At 35.6% G+C, this 26,547-nt stretch overlaps 1 protein-coding gene across 9 annotated transcripts in view; it reads right to left on the minus strand.

Moving 5' to 3' along the window:
• The window catches only part of kiaa1109 (KIAA1109 ortholog), a 388,609-nt gene that overhangs the window by 197,902 nt on the left and 164,160 nt on the right, over positions 1–26,547 (minus strand). For all 9 annotated transcript variants that reach the window (XM_039751238.1, XM_039751239.1, XM_039751244.1 and 6 more), the window contains exons 22-24: positions 18,592–18,729; positions 16,945–17,121; positions 1,159–1,287 (exon numbers count right to left, since the gene is read on the minus strand). In XM_039751238.1, coding sequence (XP_039607172.1) covers positions 1,159–1,287; positions 16,945–17,121; positions 18,592–18,729 — 444 coding nt within the window. The remainder of the gene's footprint in view (positions 1–1,158; positions 1,288–16,944; positions 17,122–18,591; positions 18,730–26,547) is intronic.

Consider the following 26,547-nt stretch of genomic DNA (forward strand, 5'->3'; position numbering starts at 1 on the left):
ATGTTTTACTCCATTTAATTAGTTTTATTTATCCTTTAAATGATTTTTAGATTTTCTATCTAAGCTGTGTTGGTATCTTGAAATTACTATTTTAGTTAGGTTATTGGATAAAACGGAGGTCTGAAAGAGCAACTGCAACTGTTAACATGAGATAAGTGGATGTTGCAAAGTAAAGTTACTCTTTACAAAATAAGTATTTGATATCTCCTTAAAACAGTGACAGGAACAAAATACCAACAAAAGACAAATACAAAATTATTTAAACAATCATATGGTATAGTCTACAGCAGTGTTTCCCAACAAGTGGGAACCTGTTCACAGCGGTAGAATCGCAAGTGGTTCATAGTATCCAATCCAGTATGACTTTCCCAATCCCTGACCTGACTATCGTTTTTATTCATCAAGGAGGAAAAGTTTAATAATCCTGCTTGATTCACCTAATGGCATGTTATCACTCATGAATCTTGTCCCCAACTTTGACAATCATACTTGACTCACCAAAAGGGAGCACCCCACTCACACCGCTCAGACAATCACGCTGAATTCGTGATGGGGCACCCAGTGAACCATGAACACACTGTCAAATTAAAAATTGGATTGTGACACCACAAAAGCTGGGAAACACTTGTCAAGACATATAAAAACGTTTCCATCTTTCAGCTTTCTGAAGCCAATTATTGTACTAGTTAGTAAGTTTACTTTCTGCACAAGTAAAGAATTATGGCTCTGAAGTTCTTGATGTATCTGTGTAAACTTCAGTTTCACATAGTGAAATTAAAAGCACTTGCACCTGGGACACCAAAATATTAAAATATGACCCAGGTGTACAAAGCATTCCATTCTTAAACACAGAATCTACTTTGGTTTTATTTACCTAGTTTGTTAATGCTTATCATGAACTTGGAATAAGAGATGAAACACATTTGTTACCCAGTTCTGATGTTATTCCTTAAGCATAAAAAACGGGAAGAAACAGAAAAAATGGCAAGTGTAATAAATGTAAAAGCAGAAAATGACCATTTATTTTAGACATTTTTGGACTTGAACTTTGCAGCAAAATTTACCCCGATGAACAAAGATATTAAATGATCTAACTAAACAGATACATACCACAAGATTTTATAAATTTTAAAAAATATAGTATCATTAATAAAGTACCTTTGACTCACAGAAGCGACGATCTACACCATGCTGACAAAATACTACTGTTTTTGGTCTTTCAAGATCAAATTCACGGGATACTACATGAAAAACAAATGTCTTCCCCCACTCCAACAGGGTAGCCAGCTATAAAAAAAACAGAGAAGTGCTATACATAAAAGAGTAGGTAGACCAGCAATCAAAACTTAAAAATGTTTAATAACAACACGCCCCAGGAAAACCTGCTGTTAAAATAATCTCAGAATACAAGTAACTAATCTAAATGATCAGAATCTGTCATTAAAACTTTTTATTACGATTAACCAATCTAATACATAACAGCTAAGAATAATTGGAAGCTGCTACATTTTTTCACTTCACTGTTAGTGATACTTTCATATAAATTTGAATGGCTGGCAGAAACCCCGATAACGTGCCATTGGCTGTTTAATCACATAGTATACAAAAGGCAAACATGCCACATCTTACCTTTTTTGAGAACTAGTGCATTACAATTAGGGATAAATAAATGCAAACACATTTATAATAAACAGCAACAATCCTTGATTTTACTTTTAAAAATACGTAAATCATCATTTAGATTTTGGACACTCATTTAACTTTTTTTTTTTTTTTTAAAAAAGCAACTTTAAGCCCAATAGAAACAGTCATTTGCTATATTGTGATATATATTGCTATTGACTGATATGAAAAAATTTATCGTGATAAGATTTCTTCCAAATCACCCAGCCATACTATATATATATATATATATATATATATATATATATATATATATATATATATATATATATATATATATATATATATATACTAGCAAAATACCAGCTTACATGCTTAGAGTAGTGTGTTAAAGAAGCAATGAAAAAGAAAAGGAAACATTTTGAAAATAACGTAACCTGATTGTCAATGTAATTGTTTTGTCACTGTTGTGAGTGATGAGTGTTGTTGTCATATATATATATATATATATATTTACACACACACATAAACATATATATATATATATATATATATATATACATATCTATACATATACACATATATACATACATATATATCTACATATATACACACACATATATACACACATATACATACATACACACACATATATAAACATATATATACATATAAATACATATCTACATATATACACACACAGCTATTTCGTATCAGTGCAATACGCTGTTTGTTAAAACGGTTGACTCCCGCTCTTACGTGCAATAACAAATCAAATCATTTAGTTGTCTTTGCTCATATGTCATTTTAGAGCTGGGCGCCTGGCATCTTTTTTGGCCACAGGTTCGTTTCTGTTTGCTGTGAGGTTCTGTGTTGTGGAAATTCTCAGGATGGATTGCAGGTGCTCATCAGTGAGGCGACTCCTGTGTGCTGTTTTGTTAGTCTTTATCACTGAGAAGAGCTTCTCACACAGATATGTGCTACCAAACATGCACAAGGTTCGAGCGCATGTAGGCGGACTTTTTGTTCATCAAAGTCACCAAAGCGCCGTGCAAACTCAGTGCGCAGTGCGCTCAGTTTATCAGCAAAGTGCGTGTTGGGAACACCGTAGTGGCGACTTGGTTCAACAGTACTTGGCAACAGGGAAAGTGGGGCAAGGTGAACTGGTGCATTTGTGTCTCCCATAAAAGTAGCTTCACTTGAAATCACTTTGTGATTGTGCACGGTTAAAAGCGTCCGCTGAAGTGTCAGATTCTTATTTAATTATGCTGTTTTCTGTATCTTCTGAATTGCATTCAGGTTACCCTGATGCAAGGCAGCTGAAGCGCTGCATTATGGGATCTGTAGTTTATTGTGTTACCAGCGCTTCATATACCCGGCTTTAATAACAATAATACAGTATATAAAATGATCTCGCGGGCGGATATAATTACGCCGGGCGGATGTGGCCCGACCCTTGAGTTTGACACAAATGGACTGAATAGAACTTGAAAAGATATGTTTTTCAAATGTGATCGCGCAATTCAGATAGAGTTGACGCGCACTACAGCCTGCATGCCTCAATGAGTCATCCTCCCCTCGCTCTTACTTTTTTACCGTTCATCTAATGAATACACTGAGTATGGCTTTACCAAAACAATCATTGATGGCGAATAAAGAATCCATTATTCGAGTATGTAGAGCGGGATATATATATATATATACACATATATATATACCCGCGTATCATAGCGAGAAGTAGTGTGTTAAAAAGGTAGAAAAGAAAAGGGAACATTTTAAAAATAGCGTAACATGACTGTCAATATACAGTATTTGTTTTGTGAGTGTTACTGAGTGTTGCTGTCATCAAGGATTTGATTATCATTATTTCTTTCAATCAGGTTCGTATTTGTAGGATGTGTTGTGTTCAAGTTACATTCCGTGTTTGTCAATCGTTGTAAAGATGACAGGTTTCATTCATCGATTTGTTTCTTACTGCATCAATAAACAGCTCGTCTTCTTCTTTATCTGAGACCTGACACACTGCATGCACGGGTTTTTACACTGTCTTCCTTTAGCGGGACATTGACTTTTTCCACCGTGTGCTTTGTTTCCGCAGTAGCTGGATTTATGAATATGCTTATCAGGCGCTTCATATTTTTGCTGCCTTTTCAATTGTGTAATTGGTTTTGTTCAGCTCTTTGGAACTGTTGCCTTTTATCTGTGCACTGCATCAGTTCATGTGAGCCGCTTCGGTGTACATGCATCGAAGGTTCCCAGCTGTGCTGGTGCCATCTCGTGCTATGTCCGTGGCTGTATTTAATGTTACCTTAGTCCTGGCACTTAAAACTTTCTCTCGCAGTTTAAGCTGAGTTTGTGTCAAACACCACCCTGACCATCTCATCTTCCTCTCCATAAGCACAGTCCTTCACCCGTGAATATTTACCCGTGGCAGTTTGCTATTGGATTGCCGCTGACGGACGGCCTTATATGGGCAGGCACTAAATTACAAGCGCCAGCGTAGCCTGTCTATGAACTTAATTTAAAGTGTAGGTTTACATCGTGCTTTGTTTCAGTAGCAGAACTCATGAATATGGTTGTATATGTCACTTTCGCTCGCTTCTTATTGTTTAGCTGCCTTCTCAATTATATAATGCATGTTTTCTTAAGTGCTTTTTTGAGCTCTTCCTGGTTTTCTATGTACTGCGTGATTACGTGGGAGGCGTGATGATGTCACACGAAACTCCGCCCCACGGCGTTGAAGCTCATCTCCATTACAGTAAATGGAGAAAACTGCTTCCAGTTATGACCATTACGCGTAGAATTTCGATATAAAACCTGCCCAACTTTTGTAAGGAAGCTGTAAGGAATGAACCTGCCAAATTTCAGCCTTCCACCCACACGGGAAGTTGGAGAATTAGTGATGAGTCAGTGAGTCAGTGAGTGAGTGAGGGCTTTGCCTTTTATTAGTATAGAGAGAGATATATATATATATATATATATATATATATATATATATATATATATATAAAGATATATATATATATAGATAGAGATATATATATAGATATATATATATATAGATAGAGATATATATATAGATATACTGTATATATATATATAGATATAGATATATATATATATATATATATATATATATATATATATAGATATAGATATATATATATATATAGATATATAGATATATATATATATATATATATATAGATATATATATATATATATATATATATATATATATATATATATATATATATATATTATATATATATATATATATATACCTATATATATAAAATCATGTCGCAAAACACATTGGAAGCAGTTGTAGACCTAGACAAAGACAGCGTTCTAACCTCTCTCTCCTTTCTTCTGTGGAAAAGACAAAGCGACGTCGCCGTAAAACCCGGAATACACAATGGTCTCTACTTACGGGTTCCTTTCTTCCCTCTGGTCCCCCAAAGATGACGTCAACCTCCCACAATCCATCACGCCTTCCCAGCAACCATCACGTCTGATTTCTGGTCCATCTCTTTATATTGTCCCCCCAACCCGCCATCTTTGTCTTATGATTTTGGTATTTTTCTGTCTGAAAGAAAAGACCTTATTTTTGTTACAGTATACGGGGCAAAACCCCAAACCTTTATGCAAGTGTCTTGTGCTTCTTTTACTATTACTATATATATATATATATATATATATATATATATATATATATATATATATATATATATATATATATATATATATATATATATATATATATATATATATATATATATATATATATACACACACACACACATACATCTATACTAATAAAATGCAAAGCCCTCACTGACTGACTCACTGAATCATCACTAATTCTCCAACTTGCCGTGTAGGTAGAAGGCTGAAATTTGGCAGGTTCATTCCTTACAGCTTCCTTACAAAAGTTGGGCAGGTTTAATTTCGAAATTCTCAAAAAATACACGTGTAACGCCATGAAAAGTGCACGCAGACACTTCATTTCGCAAACAAAACAAGTGCACTTTTATTCAAGACTACCTGTATAACCGAAGAAAAAAGAAAGCAAGTTACAGTAGGCGATTGATAGGACAGCTTGCATGGTGCAATGCTAAAAAGTGCTGATTTTCATTTTGTGCTATATAAAATCATCACATTCAAATATTAACAGTTCCCACACACTCAAGGACCGTCCTTCCTACATTTACAACAGGTGTACTTGTTGCAGTGCACACAACTCTCTGTGCTATGGTCCCTATTACACTGAATGAGCACCTGACACTGTACTTTCTTCCCTGGGGGAAGGTCCCGCACCAGAGAATTTCCAGTTCCTGCATAAATTCACACCCGATCTGACACTGTTCGATTTCAAATACTATTGCATTAGTGCGATGATATTTTCACATATATTGTCTCTTTCTTTCAGGTGTGTAATAGAAACCACAGCATAGAGAGAAGTGTGTACATTGCTTCTTACAGGAAAAGGCGATGGAAAAAGTGCACTTGAATAAAAGTGTACTTTTGTTATACTTTTACACCAACATATGTTCCTGTGTTTGAGCAACATGGGCAGATGGGGAGTGTCTGATTATTGCATATAGCGCCGAAGTTACTGCTCTTTACCATTCTTTCCTCTGCATGTCCTGGAGTACAAAAGAAACAGCATACAGCAACATGTGGGGACTGGCAGGAACACTCAATAAAACTGAATAAAAAGAAAAGCAAGTGACGGTGAGATACGAAGAAGGCAGCTTCACCAGCGTTTGTGTGTCAGAACCTGGTTGGGTGGGGGGGGGCGTTAGTATGCATCGTGGTACACTGCAGAGCTATAGCGCGTCTTTAGTGAAAACAGCCGTGTCAGATGGGGTTGTATGGATTGATTCTGAACGCGACTGAGAGAATGAAAAGTGAATGAAAAAACAAGGTAACCTTTACAAGGATCATAAATTGCACCGGCTGTTACAGACTGAAATCAAATGTATGCTTTTATTCTAAAATAGTAAGACTAAGAGCAGTTTACTTCTCAAAGCGGAGTGGTGCAGGATCGAACTCGCGACCTTTTGATTCCAAGGCGAGAACTGATTCTATTGTACCACGGTGGCAGTTATAATAAACGACTGTCAATGTCGCATGTTAAGGCGGCTTTTTGTTTCTGCAGTTATATTTTTGAATAAAAGCGCAATTGTTGTGTTATATTTGAACCTTTTATGAAAATGTTTCTTTGCTATTTGGACTTCAGGCTTCATACATTATATAGTTTATGCCTGCATTTTGTCATCTATTACTAGAATATAAAAAACGTTTCTGTTTTAACAATGTGTTGACACAGATTACTGTAGAAACGGAACAGACATGAAATGCGTGTGTTCCAAATAACGATCTATTATTTCCACTCTAAAACTCCACTTCAATCCCAGATACTCAATCCAGGCATGAGCTGAGAGAAGTTCGTGCACGTTCTAAATTGGTGGGGGGATGGAATAGCCGGCTGCTCCTAGCTTCTCTTTATCAGCACATTTAGAGGACAAAGGACGCTAGCGGAGTGGTGTGAAGGGATTTAAGAAGCTATTTAAGGTGGGACGGAATTACGAGTTTTTTCGTAGGCTCTGGTAATTCTAGTGTTAATGAAGACTTTTTTCTATTGGATTTTAACCTCCACTTCACTTCTGTTTACAGCGATTGATTCATAGCGTGCATTTTTTGCAATGTTACTTTTCTTGGTGGTTTATTAAATTATGGAGGTTTCAAATGTTCATTTTTTTCCCTGTGCTTAAAACTTATTAAAAAAAAAAAAAAGTGTTTTTAACGAGCTGTTCATAGCGCTATAGCATGAACTCTTGCAGTGTTGGTTTTCTCTGTTGTTCAAGGTCTTCTCAGTGTTATTCAATGTTTTTACATTTAGTATACTATTACACTGTGCATTCTATGGTATAATTAACTATATTTGTGCTTAAAAATTTTTAAAAAATATATATTTACATACAGTTCGTACGGTCTGGAACAGATTAATTGTATTTACATACAATCCCATGAGGAAAATTACTTCGGTTCCACTGTATTATATATATACATATTACATTTGTTAAAAAAAAAACAAAAACATTTTAATGTACACACAAGTATTAATACAGGTTTACATGGCCCCATAAAGTAATAGTTTTCAAGGGGGTAGCACTAATGAAGAGAAGGAATCATGTTGCATGACAGTTGCAGTCAAAATATAGAAACTTTTTATTGAACAAATTTTGCAAACAACTTAAACTAAAATTTTCACATATTATTACAACATATTTTCAACCATCCAAAGAGGAATTTAGACCTAGTAAAATATCCAAAGGTGTTTGTCAAAAGTTGTATTGCAGTGAATATGACTTAGAAAAGGAATAAAAAGTAAATATTTTTGGTAAACCAACTACACTTTCTGTTAATGTTTACAATCTCTGCCCAGTGAGATGTTAAAGTGACTTTTTAAACAACTTTACCATCATTAAACTGCATTATATTTAAACTAATAAATAATAACAATAAAATAAATAATAGTGCAACTTCCAGTAATACTACTATTAAGCCCAGGTGCATTACACAGTATTCACCAAATAAAAATAAAATAAAACAAGTGCACTTGGTGATGACATCTTTACCAACTGAACCATCATTTTGGCAAACTGCATTAAAATGGACCTTGCTTCAAGCTAAGCTATATACATAAATAATTAAACTGCAACTTGCATTTATAATGCTATTTGTGGTATAGCCCTGCGGAATCGTATTAGGGACACGGTGAAGAAAACAAAATACGGACACAGGGAAGAAAAAAAAAACCTGTATGTCGAGAATAAAGATGACATATTGACTTTATTCTCGACATTTCCACTCTCGACGCTTATGTCAAGATTAAAGTCGATATTTCCACTTTATTCTCATAGTTTATTTTATAATTAAAGTAGAATGTCATAAACTAAACTTCATCCTAAAATCAATGTTTAATTTACTAGATTTTCTCAAACCTCATCATAAGTTAATGTAGTACATTAAATGCTTTGTGTTAAGTGTTCCCAGACCTAGTTGTTAATCACTACGCACTTCTTAAACTGACTTTCTCTACACTAAGAGGAGGCGCAGACAGCGATCACTGCACAGAATACATTCACTTCATGATATTCCTGCCCTCTGAAAATTTAGAATGCTAAGATATATACTTGATATCATTTTCGGGATGAAATGCATTAAAGCAGGTGTTTAAACATGCATGTTAGTGTGGCAGTAGTGCTGCTCCCTCGCAATAAGGGGTCCACAGGTGTACGTTCAGTGTAGAGAACTTTATTGCAGGTGTGACGAGGCTCCAAATAACTGGATGTATGAATGGGTATCGAACAATTTTAACTTAAATATTGTGTAAATGTTGGGTTCGTGATCTGGTGGTCGGAGACACGAACACAGAATTCAATGGATGTTCTTCTGAGTGGGCTTTCTTTATTGCATGCGTGCTGTCTCTGTCTGACGCACCAAACCCCCAGTTCTTATCCTTCCTTTTCTTTCTCCACATCACCACACGATAAACGTCTTTGTGAAATTAAAACTAGCTATAAACTTAGACCATGGAGTGTTCAGAACTTAAAAAAAAAAATTCTTCTTTATACATGTTTAATTATGTCATCCATTCATGGTTGCTCCCATCCCAGCAAGCACTGTGTGTGAGGCAGGAGCAAATCCTGAACACCAGCACATCATAGGGTAAATGAGCAATACACTAGCAGGGGCAATATAGCATAACAAAACCCCACATCCTTCATGACTTTGAAAGGAAACTAAAGCACTCCCAAGTAAACCCTCCAGAAAAACATACAAATTCAAGGCAGGGAACACACGAGACCCCCTTGCTGTGAGGCAGCAGTACAACCTCCAAGCCAGAATGCCCCCACATGATTAATACATGCTTTAATGCATTTTATCATGAAAATTATATCAAGTATTTATCTTAGCATTCTAAATATTCAGGGAGAAGAAATATCATGAAATGAATGTATTCTGTGTGCTGCCTGCACCTCCTCTTAGTGCAAGAGGAAGTCAGTTTAAGAAGCACGTAGCAATTAACATGGCTCAGGGAACACTTAATACAAAGCATTTAATGTGCTACATAACTTATGACGGGGTTTATATACAGTGCATCCGGAAAGTATTCACAGCGCATCACTTTTTCCACATTTTGTTATGTTACAGCCTTATTCCAAAATGGATTGAATTCATTTTTTTCCTCAGAATTCTACACACAACACCCCATAATGACAACGTGAAAAAAGTTTACTTGAGATTTTTGCAAATTTATTAAAAATAAAAAAAACTGAGAAATCACATGTACATAAATATTCACAGCCTTTGTCATGAAGTTCAAAATTGAGTTCAGGTGCATCCTGTTTCCCCTGATCATCCTTGAGATGTTTCTGCAGCTTAATTGGAGTCCATCTGCGGTAAATTCAGTTGATTGGACATGATTTGGAAAGGCACACACCTGTCTATATAAGGTCTAATAGTTGACAGTTCATGTCAGAGCACAAACCAAGCATGAAGTCAAAGGAATTGTCTGTAGACCTCCGAGACAGGATTGTCTCGAGGCACAAATCTGGGGAAGGTTACAGAAAAATTTCTGCTGCTTTGAAGGTCCCAATGAGCACAGTGGCCTCCATCATCCGTAAGTGGAAGAAGTTCAAAACCACCAGGACTCTTCCTAGAGCTGGCTGGCCATCTAAACTGAGCGATCGGGGGAGAAGGGCTTTAGTCAGGGAGGTGACCAAGAACCCGATGGTCACTCTGTCAGAGCTCCAGAGGTCCTCTGTGGAGAGATGAGAACCTTCCAGAAGAACAACCATCTCTGCAGCAATCCACCGATCAGGCCTGTAGGTAGAGTGGCCAGACGGAAGCCACTACTTAGTAAAAGGCACGTGGCAGCCCGAATGGAGTTTGCCAAAAGGCACCTGAAGGACTCTCAGACCATGAGAAACAAAATTATCTGGTCTGATGAATCAAAGATTAAACTTTTTGGTGTAAATGCCAGGCGTCACGTTTGGAGGAAACCAGGCACCACTCATCACCAGGCCAATACCATCCCTACAGTGAAGTATGGTGGTGGCAGCATCATGCTGTGGGGATGTTTTTCAGCGGCAGGAACTAGGAGATAAAGGGAAAGATGACTGTAGCAATGTACAGAGACATCCTGGATGAAAACCTGCTCCAGAGCGCTCTTGATATCAGACTGGGGAGAAGGTTCATCTTTTAGCAGGAGAATGACCCTAAGCACACAACCAAGATATCAAAGGAGTGGCTTCAGGACAACTCTGTGAATCTCCCTGAGTGGTCCAGCCAGAGCCCAGACTTGAATCCGATTGAACATCTCTGGAGAGATCTTAAAATGGCTGTGCACCGAAGCTTCCCATCCAACCTGATGGAGCTTGAGAGGTGCTGCAAAGAGGAATGGGCGAAACTGGGCAAGGATAGGTGTGCAAAGCTTGTGGCATCATATTCAAAAAGACATGAGGCTGTAATTGCTGCCAAAGGTGCATCGACAAAGTATTGAGCAAAGGCAGTGAATATTTATGTACATGCGATTTCTCAGTTTTTTTATTTTTAATAAATTTGCAAAAATCTCAAGTAAACTTTTTTCACGTTGTCATTATGGGGTGTTGTGTGTAGAATTCTGAGGAAAAAAACAAATTTAATCCATTTTGGAATAAGGCTGTAACATAACAAAATATGGAAAAAGTGATGCGCTGTGAATACTTTCCGGATGCACTGTATAATCTATTATAAAAGGAAATCCTGACAGCCGAGACTTTCTCTGAATTAATTTCAACTCCCTCGAGAGGAGGCTTTTTGCCAACAGATTTTGACAAGTCCCTCCCTCCTGATATGACAGAAGTATGTAGATATTGTTGAGCTTTAAACTTTAATTTGGAGACTTGTAGATTGTCTAATTCATGTTGCCATCAGGGAAAGTAGTGTTTCTTCCCAATGAAGAGGTGTATATGCAAGCAGCAGAGAAATACTGTACTGCACACATACTGTAAATTGTACCTAACTCAAGAAATTTAAACTTAGAAAAATTATTGATCTGCAGCAGCTGTCTCTCACTGCACTGTATCAAACACATTAGGAAGGTAACTGACAAGATTTTTCTCAGACAGTAAGTAGCCTTCAGTTTACTACTCATTTTGACAGTGTTGGACAGTTTTTGTTCATACTGCTAAAGGTTTCCAAACCAACATATAAATACAGAAGTGACAACAGATTAAATAAACGATTTATAAAAAGTGTAAGTATACCTTTGTGTTGTATATCTTCAGGTTATAATCACACTGCTAAACTTTCATTTAAAAACAGTGTTTTTAAACTAAAACTATGTTCACACTAACATTATTTTGTAATTTCTGCCCACACTAAAATAATCAAAATGCATATGACATAGCCACTTGCCTACTTTGGGCACACTTCACCCTGTATGTACTGAAGAAGTGTGCTCACTGAAGGGATAGTTACAGCACCAAGAGATGTATCACAAAAGTTTAACGAACGGCAAACTATTTGTCTTTTGCATATGTATGCAGAATTCAAATTGTACAAAATGCAATTCAGATGCATATCTATCTATCTACAGGCAAGCAACATAAAAAACACAATGGAAAGCAACACCTGTATATCTGCTATGTTTGAATATAAATTGCTTCCATAAAGGATGACCAGTCAGGGAAGGAAACATTGTAATGAGCCAAGTCCAATCAGGGAGGGGGTCACAAAATAAGGATGAACCAATTGGAATGTGATCAAAGTATACTTTCCAAAACTCCATGATTTTACCTATCTATACTGCAACAATGCGTTTGCATTTTCAAAAATATAAGACTCTGGAAAGAGTTTTCAAAAGAAAGGTTTACAAGGGTTAAACATGCTAGGGGAAGTGTGTACAGAAGATGAAACGTGAAACTAATGTTTGCAATCTTAAATGATAACACAGTAGCTTGAACCTAACCTTAGGCTAGTCATTTTTGTTTTACAGATTTCTTCATTAATATGATCATAGGTCAGCTTGTTATCAGCAGTTATCACACACTTTGTATACTATTTGTAATATTCCACCACCTCTGCAGCCTGCCATTTTATTATTGTTGAAGGGGAAGGAGGGTAACTAACAATGCCTTCAAAAAGGATTAATGCTGTGTCCATGTGCATTTGGATAGACTATAAATATGCTGTAAGTTTTCAAGTTGGAAAATTCACAGGAATATGCTATAAACTTGGAGCTATACTTCAGCCAATTCAGTAAAAAACAACAGTATCTGAATTCTGAGAGTTGTGAGTTAACACCAAACTTTCAGCCAGAAATGCAATTTTATCCAAACTATATAGACAGTGAACTCATACACATTAAATATGTTTATTTTTGTCTTTATTTCCACAAAAATGTCACTTGTGCTTTTTTTTGCAGACCAAGTAACAAATCAGCAGCAACTTGTTAAGACAGTTTTGGCTACTGAATAAAAATGTTATGTTTCCAAAGTTTGAACATGGAACAATTGCATATTATTCATATTTGCTCTGTACCGGATTGAAACAGGCATTAACTTATTCTTTTGGGCCACAGCTTTGTAATTTTTGGTTTGTTTGAGTTTTCTGGCATCACTTTCATCAAAAAGTGCTAACTTCCACCTTCAATTCTAATTCTGGTCTTTTGTTGAATAATTCTTGAAGTAAAAACCTCTCTCAAATGTTAAATTCAATACAGTGAATTATTGATCCAGGTAATAGTAAATTTTATTAACATTTATTTTTATAACATTCAATAATAAACCAGGTTGTCAGGCAGAAATTCACTTTCAGTCTTTTCTTTATACTTAATCTTTGGCAGGTGTATATTACGTTTTAGGTCTTTCTGTAATTTCGTCTGTTCAGTTCTATTGAACTATGAGATTATTGTGTCTGTCAGTTTGTCAATATCAGCACGAGATTCTTTAAATACAATCCACTTAAAACATCAATTCAAAATAGCAATGCAGGCAACTCAGTACATTCCTCGGCCTAGACTTTGATTAGTTTGATTACAAGCTTTTCTCTTTTAAACCTGTTGAATATGTGAGAATCAGATGGACACAGTTATGATCTGATGAACAGAATGGAGGCTTGGTTCTAGATTTATAAGCACCTTTAATATTCCTATAGCACTGATCAAGCTCTTTGTTGTGACATTCTGATAAAAAAATGTATGCAGTATGTCATTTAACCAACACATTCTAAAATTGCACAAAATACAATTCAAAGGGTCAGGAGACAGTGATTCAATATTCTACAACACCCTACTGTTAGCTGCTTTACTCATCAACATCATCGTGTGCACACACTCAAAAGAATGAGGATTTCTGAAAAACACTGCAAATAAATAAGGAGCACTGAGATAGGAAGAAGTTCCATATTCTAAAGTGGACTATTTTTCTTAAATCATCAACAATAAACGAAATTGATTAATTATATAAAGGCAGACAAGTGTGACATATTGGTAACAGCAGTCTCTCTATCCAAATAAACAGATGTACCACATAAGTAGCTATCAAATTGCCAGTCAGCCAGGGATAGGCTAGTCTAGGACAATTACCTTTATTATAACAAAGACACTTTGCTGTCTTACATACAAAACAAACAAATACTGTACAGCTACAATGTACAGCTACAATGTACTTCAAACTTCAGGACAACACTGAATTATGTTCAGATAGATTTCCACTGCACATGACCAAAGCTACAAGCCCTACCTACCATACCACATGTTAGTCAAACATACAAATTTACCAGCAGTTTACAAGTTGAATAGACTTACAGTATAGTACAGTGCAGTATAAGATTCAAGCATATTGATCACTATATCTACTAGGTGTATTCAATATTCATTCAATTAATTTCTGGCACTGTGACACATAAAACAAGCAGAACATTTGAAACAACCTGCACTACAGTATGATTTTATACAGAATTATATATTGTATATGAGTAGAAAAAACTCTTATTCTGACAACCTTTCAGAAAACCAAGGTATATTCAGGGGCCATGATCTATGTTCTAACATTTGAGCATACTGCGTAAAAACTGCTTTTGCATAAATAAGCAAATACATGTTTTAACATATTACGTTTGCGATAATCACACCACATCATTTGAAAAATGCAGTCTGTTTGTGATGCATGCTAGGCACATGCTAAAGTGATTGTGTACACAAAACAATCATTTTTAGCAAGATTCTATTTTCCAAAAAATGTCATGTTTGTATGTTACTTTAAAATCTAACTGCTCAGTTCTAGACCAAAACTATAGACCTTCCCATCTAAATTTTAACTTTTAGATTCCAATCAATAACAAAGGGAGTTATAGAGGATTTTTAGGTTATATCAGTTTCCGTACACATCACAAAATCATATTCAGAATAAATGTGTTGGTACTGTATGTGCATGCTCAGCAAGGTCTACCAGAATAGTCACATCAGATAAAATCAAAGCATAATACAGGGAGTCCTCAGGTTACAATGTCTCGACATACAATGTTTCGAGTTTACAACACTCACTCACATAAAAACAAAAAAAATTGAGACATGAGTGTTTTGGCTTATGCCATTAGCGTCACACTTACAGACTACATGGATGAACCAGTCTGGTTGCACGCAGTGGAAGAATACACAGTAACTCAGCGTATGAATGAGGGAGTTGGCAAACTAGTTTCGTTGTGCGAGGAGGGAGTGTTCCGTTTGTGTGGCTTTGTTTGGCGATTTTGTGGCCCTTATCATGGCTCCTAAATGAAAGTCTTTAGTTGGTAGTGCTACGAAGAAGGGGAAAGCCATCACTATGGAAGTGAAAATCAGACATTGTAAGGAATAAAGGTTAAGATTTTTTTACACTCATTTTTTGTCATTTTTTCTGTTACTACAGTACAGTGTACAGTACAGTATATTTATGTCATTTTCCTTTTTCTGTGGCTTAGTTGTGTTTTTAAGTTCTAGATTATGATTTTGCAAATGTGTTAGGATAGGTAAGTGACTTAGGCTAGGGTGTGTTTCGACTTTCACCAAAATTTGGGTTACATCACTGTTGTAGGAACGGAACTGTGTCATAACCCGAGGACCCCCTGTAGTCCAAGACAAATATATAGCTCAACTGCAGGACCTGCAAGATTTACAAGTGATACTATATGAAATAAAATGCCTTCTCTCGTGTCAGAGATGTTATAAAATACACATATGATGCCAATATAATGTACATAACCACGCAAGCTCAGAAACACACACGCACATTCAGATCACAAACCAAAGTATCATCCATGTCTCATGCTTAGTCCTTAATGAATTAAAAAAATAAAATCTGACCAGACCTACATGAATGCCCCATTCAAAGTTATTATTAAGTATACTGATTTGTTAGATTGCCTTCAGAATACTGCATGACATAAGAAAGAAGAAGACTATGTGCATATAAATACAGTGCATCCGGAAAGAATTTACCATAGGTGCACTCCAATTAAGCTGCAGAAACATCTCAAGGATGATCAGGGGAAACAAGATGCACCTGAGCTCAATTTTGAGCTTCATGGCAAAGGCTGTGAATACTTATGTACATGTGCTTTCTCAATTTTTTTATTTTTAATAAATTTGCAAAAACCTCAAGTAAACGTTTTTCACGTTGTCATTATGGGGTGTTGTGTGTAGAATTCTGAGGAAAAAAATTAATTTAATCCATTTTGGAATAAGGCTGTAACATAACAAAATGTGGAAAAAGTGAAGCACTGTGAATACTTTCCGGATGCACTGTAATTCATAAAGACAGCAAAAAACATTCATACTAATAGACACTGATGCCCTACTGATTCCCAACATACTGTACATTAAATATTCAGTTAATATCACAGGTGTGCGATCCTAACAATTACACAGAAACTATAAAATAATAACTAATTAAAAACAAATCAAAAACAAAAGCAAACATGGTATTCTTTTTTTCAGATTTCCTAATTAATCATACAATAATGCAATACAAAAATATGTTGGTCTCTATTGATTATTCAAATGACTTTCACCTTACTATTAAACCTCACTCAGTCATGATTTAACTTTGTGTGATGCAAGAGTTCATATTAAGCTAAATATAACTGAAAAGAATTACGTATTAAATTAATTAATTACTACCAAAAGATACAGGAGAATGCAAAATGAAAGAAGATAAAGCTGAATCCAAAATTTTCAGCTAACCTGTCAGCAATGTTACCAGTAATATTTTGAGACTTTAAAAATACCTGGGGTACCGTTGTCTTAGCAGTCAATGCACCCGCTTGAACATCTATCAGCCAGGCATATTCCAGTGTATCACTACCCAAAGGTAAACCTTCATCAGAAAACATAGCATGTGCACGAAGCTGCAGTCCAGATAGACTGATGTGGCCATCTCTGAGCATTCCATCTGATGGTGGCCTCTAAGGTTGAATAAAAATTTTAAAGGGAAACATGATATAAATAATGTTGTCTTCTTGGTACCTCTAGTAGAAATGTTTAAGAGTAATGTTATCATTTAGAGTAATTGTGAATTTAATAAAGTTATCACTCATTTTATTCAGAAAGAAACTCGACAGTAGACGCATCATCAATAGTAACGGACACCATCCTAAAAATCTGCTTTGTTTTCCCAGAGTCATTGATATTTTGCAAATGCTATGGTGGTGAACTATTTTGCACCCAAGAATGGGCTAGATGAAAAATACTTTACCTATCTCAATCTTTCTTTATATAAACAGCATGATGAATTTGAAACCGGGATTGTTATCTGATTCATTGCATGTTATGTGCTTTCCTTTAACAGTTGTAAGTGTGTTAAACTGTGTGCTACTCTGGCCTAATTCACAGTAACTAAAGTAAAGAATCCAACAGTAAACCGAATAGAACTAAATAGAAATAATTTTTCTTTTGATTTTGACACTGATTTAATTTGTTTAGTCATTTATTTTTTGTATTGTTTTCTTAATAATATAACATAACAATAACATATATAACATAAAACATAAGTAATTGGTTGGATGTCAAACGTTACATATTCTAAGCACTGCCCTCAGAAAGTGAATTCTCTGGACTTACTGTCAATTAAAATAAAAATAACACGAAGAGATTCACATTACTGCCCTAGAAGACATACCAACGTGGTTCAAAATATATCTACAGTTAGGGCCATAAGTATTTGGACAATGAAACATTTTTTATAAATTTGGGCTCTGTGTGCCACCACAATGGATTTGAAATCTGTCGTTCCTCTGCTTGAGGTTTACCAATGATTTGCACCTAGTGGTACACCCTCTGTACTTCTGGGTCCTGATTGTAGACTTTGTCAATGATAGGCCTACCTTCTAGAATGTTTTCTTGGTTTTGCTAAATGTAATGAATTGTTTTTTCTTCACAAAGGAAAGAATTCTGCGATCATCCAGCACAGCTCTCTTTCATGGTTGTCCAGGTCTTCTGGTATTGCTGAGCTCACCAGTGCATTTCATCTCTTTATGAATGTACCAGCTGGTTGATTCAACCACTCCTGGTATTTCTGCTATTTCTTGGATGGATTTATTTTGTATTCTCTGAGTAATGATGGACTGTTTTTACTTGATTGATGAATTCTTAAGAGTTTACATACAGAACTCCAGTTTCTTATTCACCATCAGTGTTAATGTGTGTGCTCACTTAGTATACTCAACTTCAAGTCCTTCAATTCATATATTCTGATATCAATAGATTTAATTATCCTGGGCACATGCTTATTTCTAAAGTTGCCAGACATTACAGATTTCATTGAATTTAGACTTTTACAAAAAAGGCATACATTTAATTATTAAATTAATATTTAGACTTAATTAAAATGGTTTAACAGAACCATAATATGATAGACTGCAAATTGTTTACCTTACCTGATAATTGTCACTCATAAAAATATGCACTGGAGATAGGACAAGTTGAAGCATTGTTTCTTTATAACCTTTTTTCATTTCAAAACATAACCTCTCCAGATAGGCAGCTGGGCATTCAGGTCCATCATTGCTACAATGCTGCAAAACACCAAAATATATACATCTAATGGTAAGATTTTGAGATAGAGTCATCCAAAATATAAGCATTTATCTGTGAGTCATAGTTATTAAATTGTACTCTCTCTACCAAAAAAAAAACAATGTCCCATCTTCCTACAGAGGTCTGTCCTTTGCTGTCAGGTTTACACAGTACAATGAAGTTCTTCCTTATGTGTGTCCCAGTCACAATCGTACAATGAAAACAATGTATTGATAACAAGTCAAAAATATAAAAATCATCATGAATGTTTCATGATATACAGTGCCCTCCATAATGTTTGGGACAAAGACATTTAGACCCGAAATTTAGCCCTCCGCTAAATAATTCAGATGGCATAGAGGTATACATTGCAGACTTTAACTTAAGGGTATTTTTATACATTTTGGTCACACCATTTAGAAATTATAGCACGTTTTATACATGGTCCCGCCATTTCAGCGCACATTGTTTGGGACAAATGAAATTACAGGTTTTGTGATTACTCTGGTGTGTTTAATTGCTTCATTAGTGCAGTCATAAGATAGCTAGGCTTGCTTCTACCTACAGACTACCTTTCCAGTCTGTAGTTCCCATTGTTCAGCATGAGTAGATGAGCTGTGTCAATAAAACTCAAAAAAGCTATTGAGAGGCTGAAAAACAAGAATAAAACCATTAGCAATTACCTTAGGATTACGTAAATCAACTGTCTGGAATATTATTATGAAGAAAGAACACACTGCTGAGCTCAGTAATCGCAAACAGACTGGTAAACTGTTGTGTTGTAAAGCGCCTAGGGGGGTTCTTGAACTCTAGTTAGGCGCTATATCAAATACAGGCCATTTACCATTTACCATTTAAACCACTGGTGATGACAGAAGAATTCTCCCTATGGTAAATAACAAGTCCCATACAAATGACCAATAGATGAGAAGTAGTGGCTGCATTAAAGGTCTGGCAGAGCATCACCAGAGAAAATGCTCAGTACCCACTCATGTCAATGAATCACAGACTTCAGGCAGTAATTGGATGCAAAGGAATTGCAACAAACTGCTAAATATGACTGATTCAATATACCCACAATTGCTATGTCTGAAAGATTATTGTGCCCTGAAATGTGGGAGACCATCTAGAAAATGTTTTGGCATTTTTAAAATGGTGTGACTGAAGTGTATGCAAATACCCGTAAATGGAAGTCTACAATGAACACTTCAATCATATCTGAATTTTAATGTTATACTGTGAAGCAGAGGAATAAATCAATGAAAATGTCTCTTTGTCCCAAATATATAAAAATATTATATATGCCTAAATGCCTAATGCTTTCTGCCTAAATTGTTCAAATACATTTTTTCCCCACCAAACAATATTTACCAAATATCTGCTCACTGCCAGACATTACATCAGATGAAAATATTCTGTACTGTGGGACGTTTGCTATGTAAGTTGGACGGCTGTGTACAGCATAAATTTACCAATGGTTATGACTTTGGTGTTTCTAAACATGTGAAATTCAATTTTACACTTAATTTTTATGTGCAATGAGGTTTTTGTTTGTTATTTGTGCCATTTTTGAGCCAGCATTTTGTTTTCCATAGCTCAGTTATTGTAAATGATATATTCTATATTGTTGCCATGGACACTTGTTAAATCATCTTATTTGATTATATAAGATGGAGACAGACACACAATCACTAATTAAATCTGTGGATAAATATAAACATGTTTCAACATGCTACTTAAGAAGGAGCTACGATTTCAGGATTCAGGACTTTGGTGTTATTTGGTGACTCTGATTTTTGATTAAAAGAATAATCCACACAAAATGAGATTTTAACAGTTATATACCATCTGTTTGTAATGGCTGAGGAAACATTTTTAATTTCTTGTTTTTAAGTAGAATGGAGGTAACAAAGTTCCTGGCTGAACAAAGAGCAAACAATTTGAGAACATTCATGAAAGAAAAAAAAAAGTCAGTTTAGTTGTGCCACATAATCTATATGTCAGATATCCAATCAAATGTTCATAACAACCCAAACACATATTTTAGCTAAAATATTGTTAAAAATCACTTCAGAAAATCCTCTCACAGATAAGAAGCATGTTCATAACAGCACTGAGGTTTTGAACTGAACCTTGTACTGTAACATGTGAAAAGTAACTGCTGGAAGTAAAAAGTAAAAACAGTTTGAAAAAAAAAAAAAAGTGTTGTTTGAATGTGTCTTTCAACAAATTCAAGGACACATTACAGGAATAAAACAATGAAAATACAGTACACTATATAGATGGTAGTAAGGCTGCAAGTAAATACTCTATGAAAATGTACAGAAAAGTATTACATCCTCTTAATAAAATATTTTATACATCAAAGTCTTCAGCATCATGACTTACCATAAACATGGCAATGATTTTAATGTGACTCTGCTGATATTATAAAAGTTCACACTTTGTATTTCATAAAAAGTTACTGTATAATGTTATCCTTTTTCGAAGAACATGTACTGTCAGGAAGAAAGAACACCACTTGTAGTTACTGCAAAAAACTGTTTTTGATACCATTTGTAGTAATGAATGGATTAACTAAGCAGTTAAAACATCACAAGTGGTTCTTATGCAAACAATGATATTCTTTTTTCCTTCCTGAATAAATATTGGCATTAGTTGTAGAATAATAGACCATATGGATGCAGTACAAAGTTCAATAAAAACACTATTTCCTTATTGTTTCTTACATTGCTACAAATTACTTACACAGCAGTCTTTATAGAAATTGAGATGTTAAGTGCTTCTGGGTTTGAATCTTAAGTGCAGCTATTGTCTTTGCATGTCTAATTAGGTTTTCCACTCACTTGCACACTAACATGCAATGTACAAATTTAATGGTTCACAGGCTCCCACCTTCTGTTCAGTGTTTTTATTAATACTTGTTAAAAAAAATTTTACTTGTAAGCTCTGTGGACATTTCAATCAATACAGCAAGGTGTGAGAGAAGGTGTTAGCATGTAGGGCTGAGCATGCCCAACAACACTGTGTAATTAACTTTTAATTCAGTACTGCCAAGACAGGCATTTCCCCATGCAACCTTATGCTAAATGTAATTGAAACAGGTAAGGGGACAAAAAAATACACAAAAACAAAAGGGAAGTCACCCTGGACACAAGGCAGGAAAGATCCCTACACAAGACGCCAGTTTATTAACAGGCAAGGCAGGTTTCACAGACAGAATTATATGGTGTGCAGTTTTATAAATGTGGACTACCATAGGCACATGACAAATGGACAGTTGTGAAACTCCTAAATGTACATTTGTTTAACAATAGGTCAGCGTGAATTAGTAAAAGGTTTTTAAAAATAGGCCTGTGTCTTGTCCTGTGGCTGGTAACAGTAATTCTTGAGAATCATATTTTTTGCATTTACGAACCTTATATTGTAGGAAGATCAAACTTATAAATGCCCAGTGCCAACTGCTTCACTGTTAACTTACTTAATGCTCAGTAAACAGAAGTGACAAAAATACAACTACTGTGTGGTGTTTCAAACATACTGCAGTGAATGCAAATTGCTTAAAACACCCCTCCATACAGTGCATGGGACAACACAATGTCCTCTACCTTGAGCTCCTTAACACACACACACACACACATACACACACACACGCACACATTCACTCTCTCAGAGCTGATCAATCCCAAAATGATCAAACCAACACAATTAGGAGTAATCCGGATGGGGTGTGGTCCATTGAAGACACCATTCACGCACACAATGCTGACCAATTGATTTCCATGGATAAATTGAAACAGTTTTTAAAAACCCAGTCCCTACAGTTTTTAGTGATAGACAGAAGTGTAACATATGACAAGTTATGAAAATAATATCTGAAAAGTTATGAAATCAGGTTGGTTAAAACTGAAATAAGGCATTCAGAAAATAAATATGAGACTGTGAAACCAAGAATACACCCATTCCAAAAGGAATCGAAATGATACAAGAAGCCAGGACACTTTTATTCCATTTCAAATCCTATTGTATCTATTCACATCTATCCATATGGTCGACATTTATTTGAAAGTTATACTTCTGTAGGCCTGCCATTCTAGATAAGATGATGCTTAAATGTATTTTGAAGGAAGAGGGGGGTGACTCGAGTCAGACTCAAGTCTTAATTTCTTTTTTTTTTTTTTTTTTTTTTTTTATTAATTTTATTACAATCAATACATAGCAATCAAGTTTTACAAAAAAAAAGAATCATGCTAAGAGCAGATCGATCCCCACCCTTGAGAGAGAGAGCAAGCCAAACGGTGTAAAATTTAAGGCTTTTAAAAATACCTAAATCAACAAATTCTCTGTGCTTTATAAAATCATTTCAAAATATTACTGATTAGATCCTGCCATGTTTTGAAAAAAGTCTGCACAGATCCTCTAACTGAGTATTTGATTTTTCCAATTTTAAATAATATAACACATCAGTTTCCCACTGACTTAAAAGAGGAGAGTTTGGGTTCTTCCAGTTTATCAGAATAAGTCTGCGTGCCAACAGTGTAGTGAATGCAATCACAATTTGTTTGTCTTTCTCCACTTTAAGACCCTCTGGAAGAACCCCAAACACAGCTGTTAATGGGTTAGGAGGGATTGTGAGTCCAAGACTGTCTGAGAGGTAATTAAAATTTTTGTCCAGAATAATGTTAATTTGGAGCAGGCCCAGAACATGTGACCTAGTGAGGCTGGGGCTTGGTTGCAACGTTCGCAGGTTGGATCATGCCCTGGAAACATTTTGGAGAGTTTTAGTCGAGACAGATGTGCTCGATATATAATTTTGAGTTGTATAATTGTATGCTTTGCATATGGAGCTTGAGTGAATTCTCTGCATTGCTACTTTCCACTCCTTTTCTGATATATTAATTGAGAGGTCATTTTCCCAGTGTCCTCTTGGATCTTTGAAAGGAAGGGATTGTAAAAGGATTTTATATATTGTAGAGATGGAGTCTAACTCCTTGAAATTGAGCAATAATTTTTCCAGCGTGGATGAGGGTGCAAGATGAGGAAAATCTGGAAGGTTCTGTTTAACAAAGTTCCTGATTTGAAGATAGTGAAAGAAATTTGTAGCTGGAATGTTAAATTTGGAATGTAATTGTTCATAGGATGCAAAGGCGTTGTCTATATAAAGATCTCTAAGCAAGTTAATTCCAAATTTTTCCAGATATTAAAACTGCATATGTTTGTGAGGGTTGAAAGAGGTGGTTCTTTTGCAGGGTGCCACAGAAAGAAGCTTCTCCGTCTTAAAATGCTTTCTACATTGGTTCCAGATTCTAAGTGAGTGGAGCACAATTGGGTTATTAGTGTATTGCCGATAGCGTGTGTTTATTGGAGCACAAAGCAAGGAATACAAAGAAGTACTGCAGGATTTTACTTCTATTGCGGTCCATGCCTGTGTATGTTCTTCTATTTGTGTCCAGGTTCTTATCGACTGTATATTTGCCCCCAGTAATAAAACTGGAAGTTAGGTTGAGCCATGCCACCTTCTGCCTTTTGTCTTTGTAGGGTCGCTCTTTTGATGCGTGGATGTTTAGAATTCCAAATAAATGAGGTTATTGTTGAATCTAATTGCTTAAAGAACGATTTATTAATGTATATTGGTATGTTTTGAAATAAAAAGGAGCTTAGGAAGAATATTCATCTTAACAGTGTTAATTCTTCCAGCTAGTGTGAGATGAAGGGTTGACCATCTATGCAAGTCTTGTTTAATTTTTTCCATACAGGCGACAAATTTTGTTGATAAAGAGCTTTATGTTTACTTGTGATGTTTACCCGAGGTATTTAAACTGTTCTGCAATGATAAAAGGAAGGGTGTCTAATCTAATATTATATGCTTGCGAATTCACGGAAAGAGTACACTTTTATTCAGATTAATTCTGAGACCAGAGAGCTTTTGAAATTCTGTGAGTGCTGCTAAGACTGCAGGCACAGAATTTTCTGGGTCCGATATATACAGTACCATGTCATCTGCATATAATGAGATTTTCTGTTCCAGTCCTTCTCTGCTAATCCCCTTTATCTGATCAGTATTTCGACAATGTATTGCCAGTGGTTCAATGGCAATTGCAAACAGCAGTGGTGACAAAGGGCATCCTTGTCTTGTGCCACGTTCTAGTTTAAAGTAGTCTGAGCAAATGTTATTGATGCAAACTGAAGCTTCTGGGTTAGTATACAGTAATTTAATCCATGCACAAATGTTCGGGCCAAACCCAAACTTCTCCAAAATAGTAAAAGGTATTTCCATTCAATCATGTCGAATGCTTTTCTGCATCCAATGATAATAATATTTCTGGGGTGTTTGATTTAGTTGGTGAGTATATTACATTAAACAGGCGTCGAAGATTTGAAGATAAGTGTCGGCCCCTAATAAATCCAGTTTGGTCTTGTGATATTACTGAGGGAGCACTTTCTCCATCCTTCTAGCTATGATTTTAGAGAGTATTTTAACGTCGTTATTCAGAAGTGAAATTGGTCTGTATGATGCACATTGTAATAAGTCCTTATTTTGTTTTGGAAAGACAGTGATTAGTGCTTGGCGAAAGGTTTGTGGAAGAGATTGGTTATCTCTGGCTTCTGTAAATGTTGCTAATAGGAGGGAGCTAGCTGAGCGGAGAATTTCTTGTAAAACTCTGCAGGGTAGCCATCAGGGCCTGCTGCTTTTCCACCTTGGAGTGACTTTATAGCATCCAGTAATTCTGATAATGACAGAGGTTTATCGAGCTCCTCCACACTAATAGCGTCAATTTGTGGTATCTGTAATTTATCCAGAAATGCATTAGATTGTATATTGTCTTCTTTAAACTCAGTAGTATATAGGGATTTATAGTAGTCTCTAAAAGTGTACATTATATTTTTGTGTTCGATGATTTTATCTCCGTTAGTGTTAGTAATTACGAGATTGCGTTGCGCACATCTTGCTTGTGAATTTGTTGCTAAAAGCTTATTAGCTTTCTCTCCATGTTCATAATAATGATGTCTGGATTTGTAAATTAGTTGTTCGGTTTCTTTAGTTGTCAAGAGGTTTAATTCTGAATGTAGAGCCTGCCTCCTCTTATGTAGAGTCTCGCTTGGTAGTCTGGCATGTTCTTCATCTATTTTAGTAATTTCGCTTTTTATCTCTGCTACTTTCTTCGCGGATTTATTTCTGTGGGAAAGATATGAGATAATCTGTCCTCTTAAGAAGGCCTTAAGAGTTTCCCAGAGTATTCCTGCAGAGATCTCAGGGGATGTATTTGTCTCTAGAAAGAATTCAATTTGTTTGGATATAAATTCAGTACAATTCTCGTCAGCTAATAGAAGCGGATTGAGGCGCCATCTGGGGTGAGTGTATGGGGCTTAGTAATTTCAGCTCCAAGATCATTGGAGCATGGTCTGAAATAACAATAGCATCGTATTTACAAGATTTAATCTTAGGCAAGAAGTTATTATCTATAAAGAAGTAATCAATCCTTGAGTAGCAATGATGTACTGGTGAGTAGAAAGAATATGTTCTTGAATTTGGGTTTAAAACCTCCAGGGATCTGATAAGTTGTGATCAGTTATAAACTTTGTAATTATCTTTGCGGTGTTAGTTGCGTTCCCCTGTGGAGGAAGTCTTATCTAAAAGTGGATTTAGAACACAATTAAAGTCCCCAGCCATTATAAGTTTATGAGTGTTCAGATTGGGAATGGATGCAAATAAATTTTGTATAAATTCCTTATCATCAACATTAGGTGCATAAACATTTATCAAAATCATTTTACAGTTAGATAAGTCTCCCATGACCATCACATATCTCCCTTCA

The sequence above is a fragment of the Polypterus senegalus genome, chromosome 4, assembly GCF_016835505.1.
Source record: "Polypterus senegalus isolate Bchr_013 chromosome 4, ASM1683550v1, whole genome shotgun sequence".
NCBI classification, from domain to species: Eukaryota; Metazoa; Chordata; class Cladistia; order Polypteriformes; family Polypteridae; genus Polypterus; species Polypterus senegalus.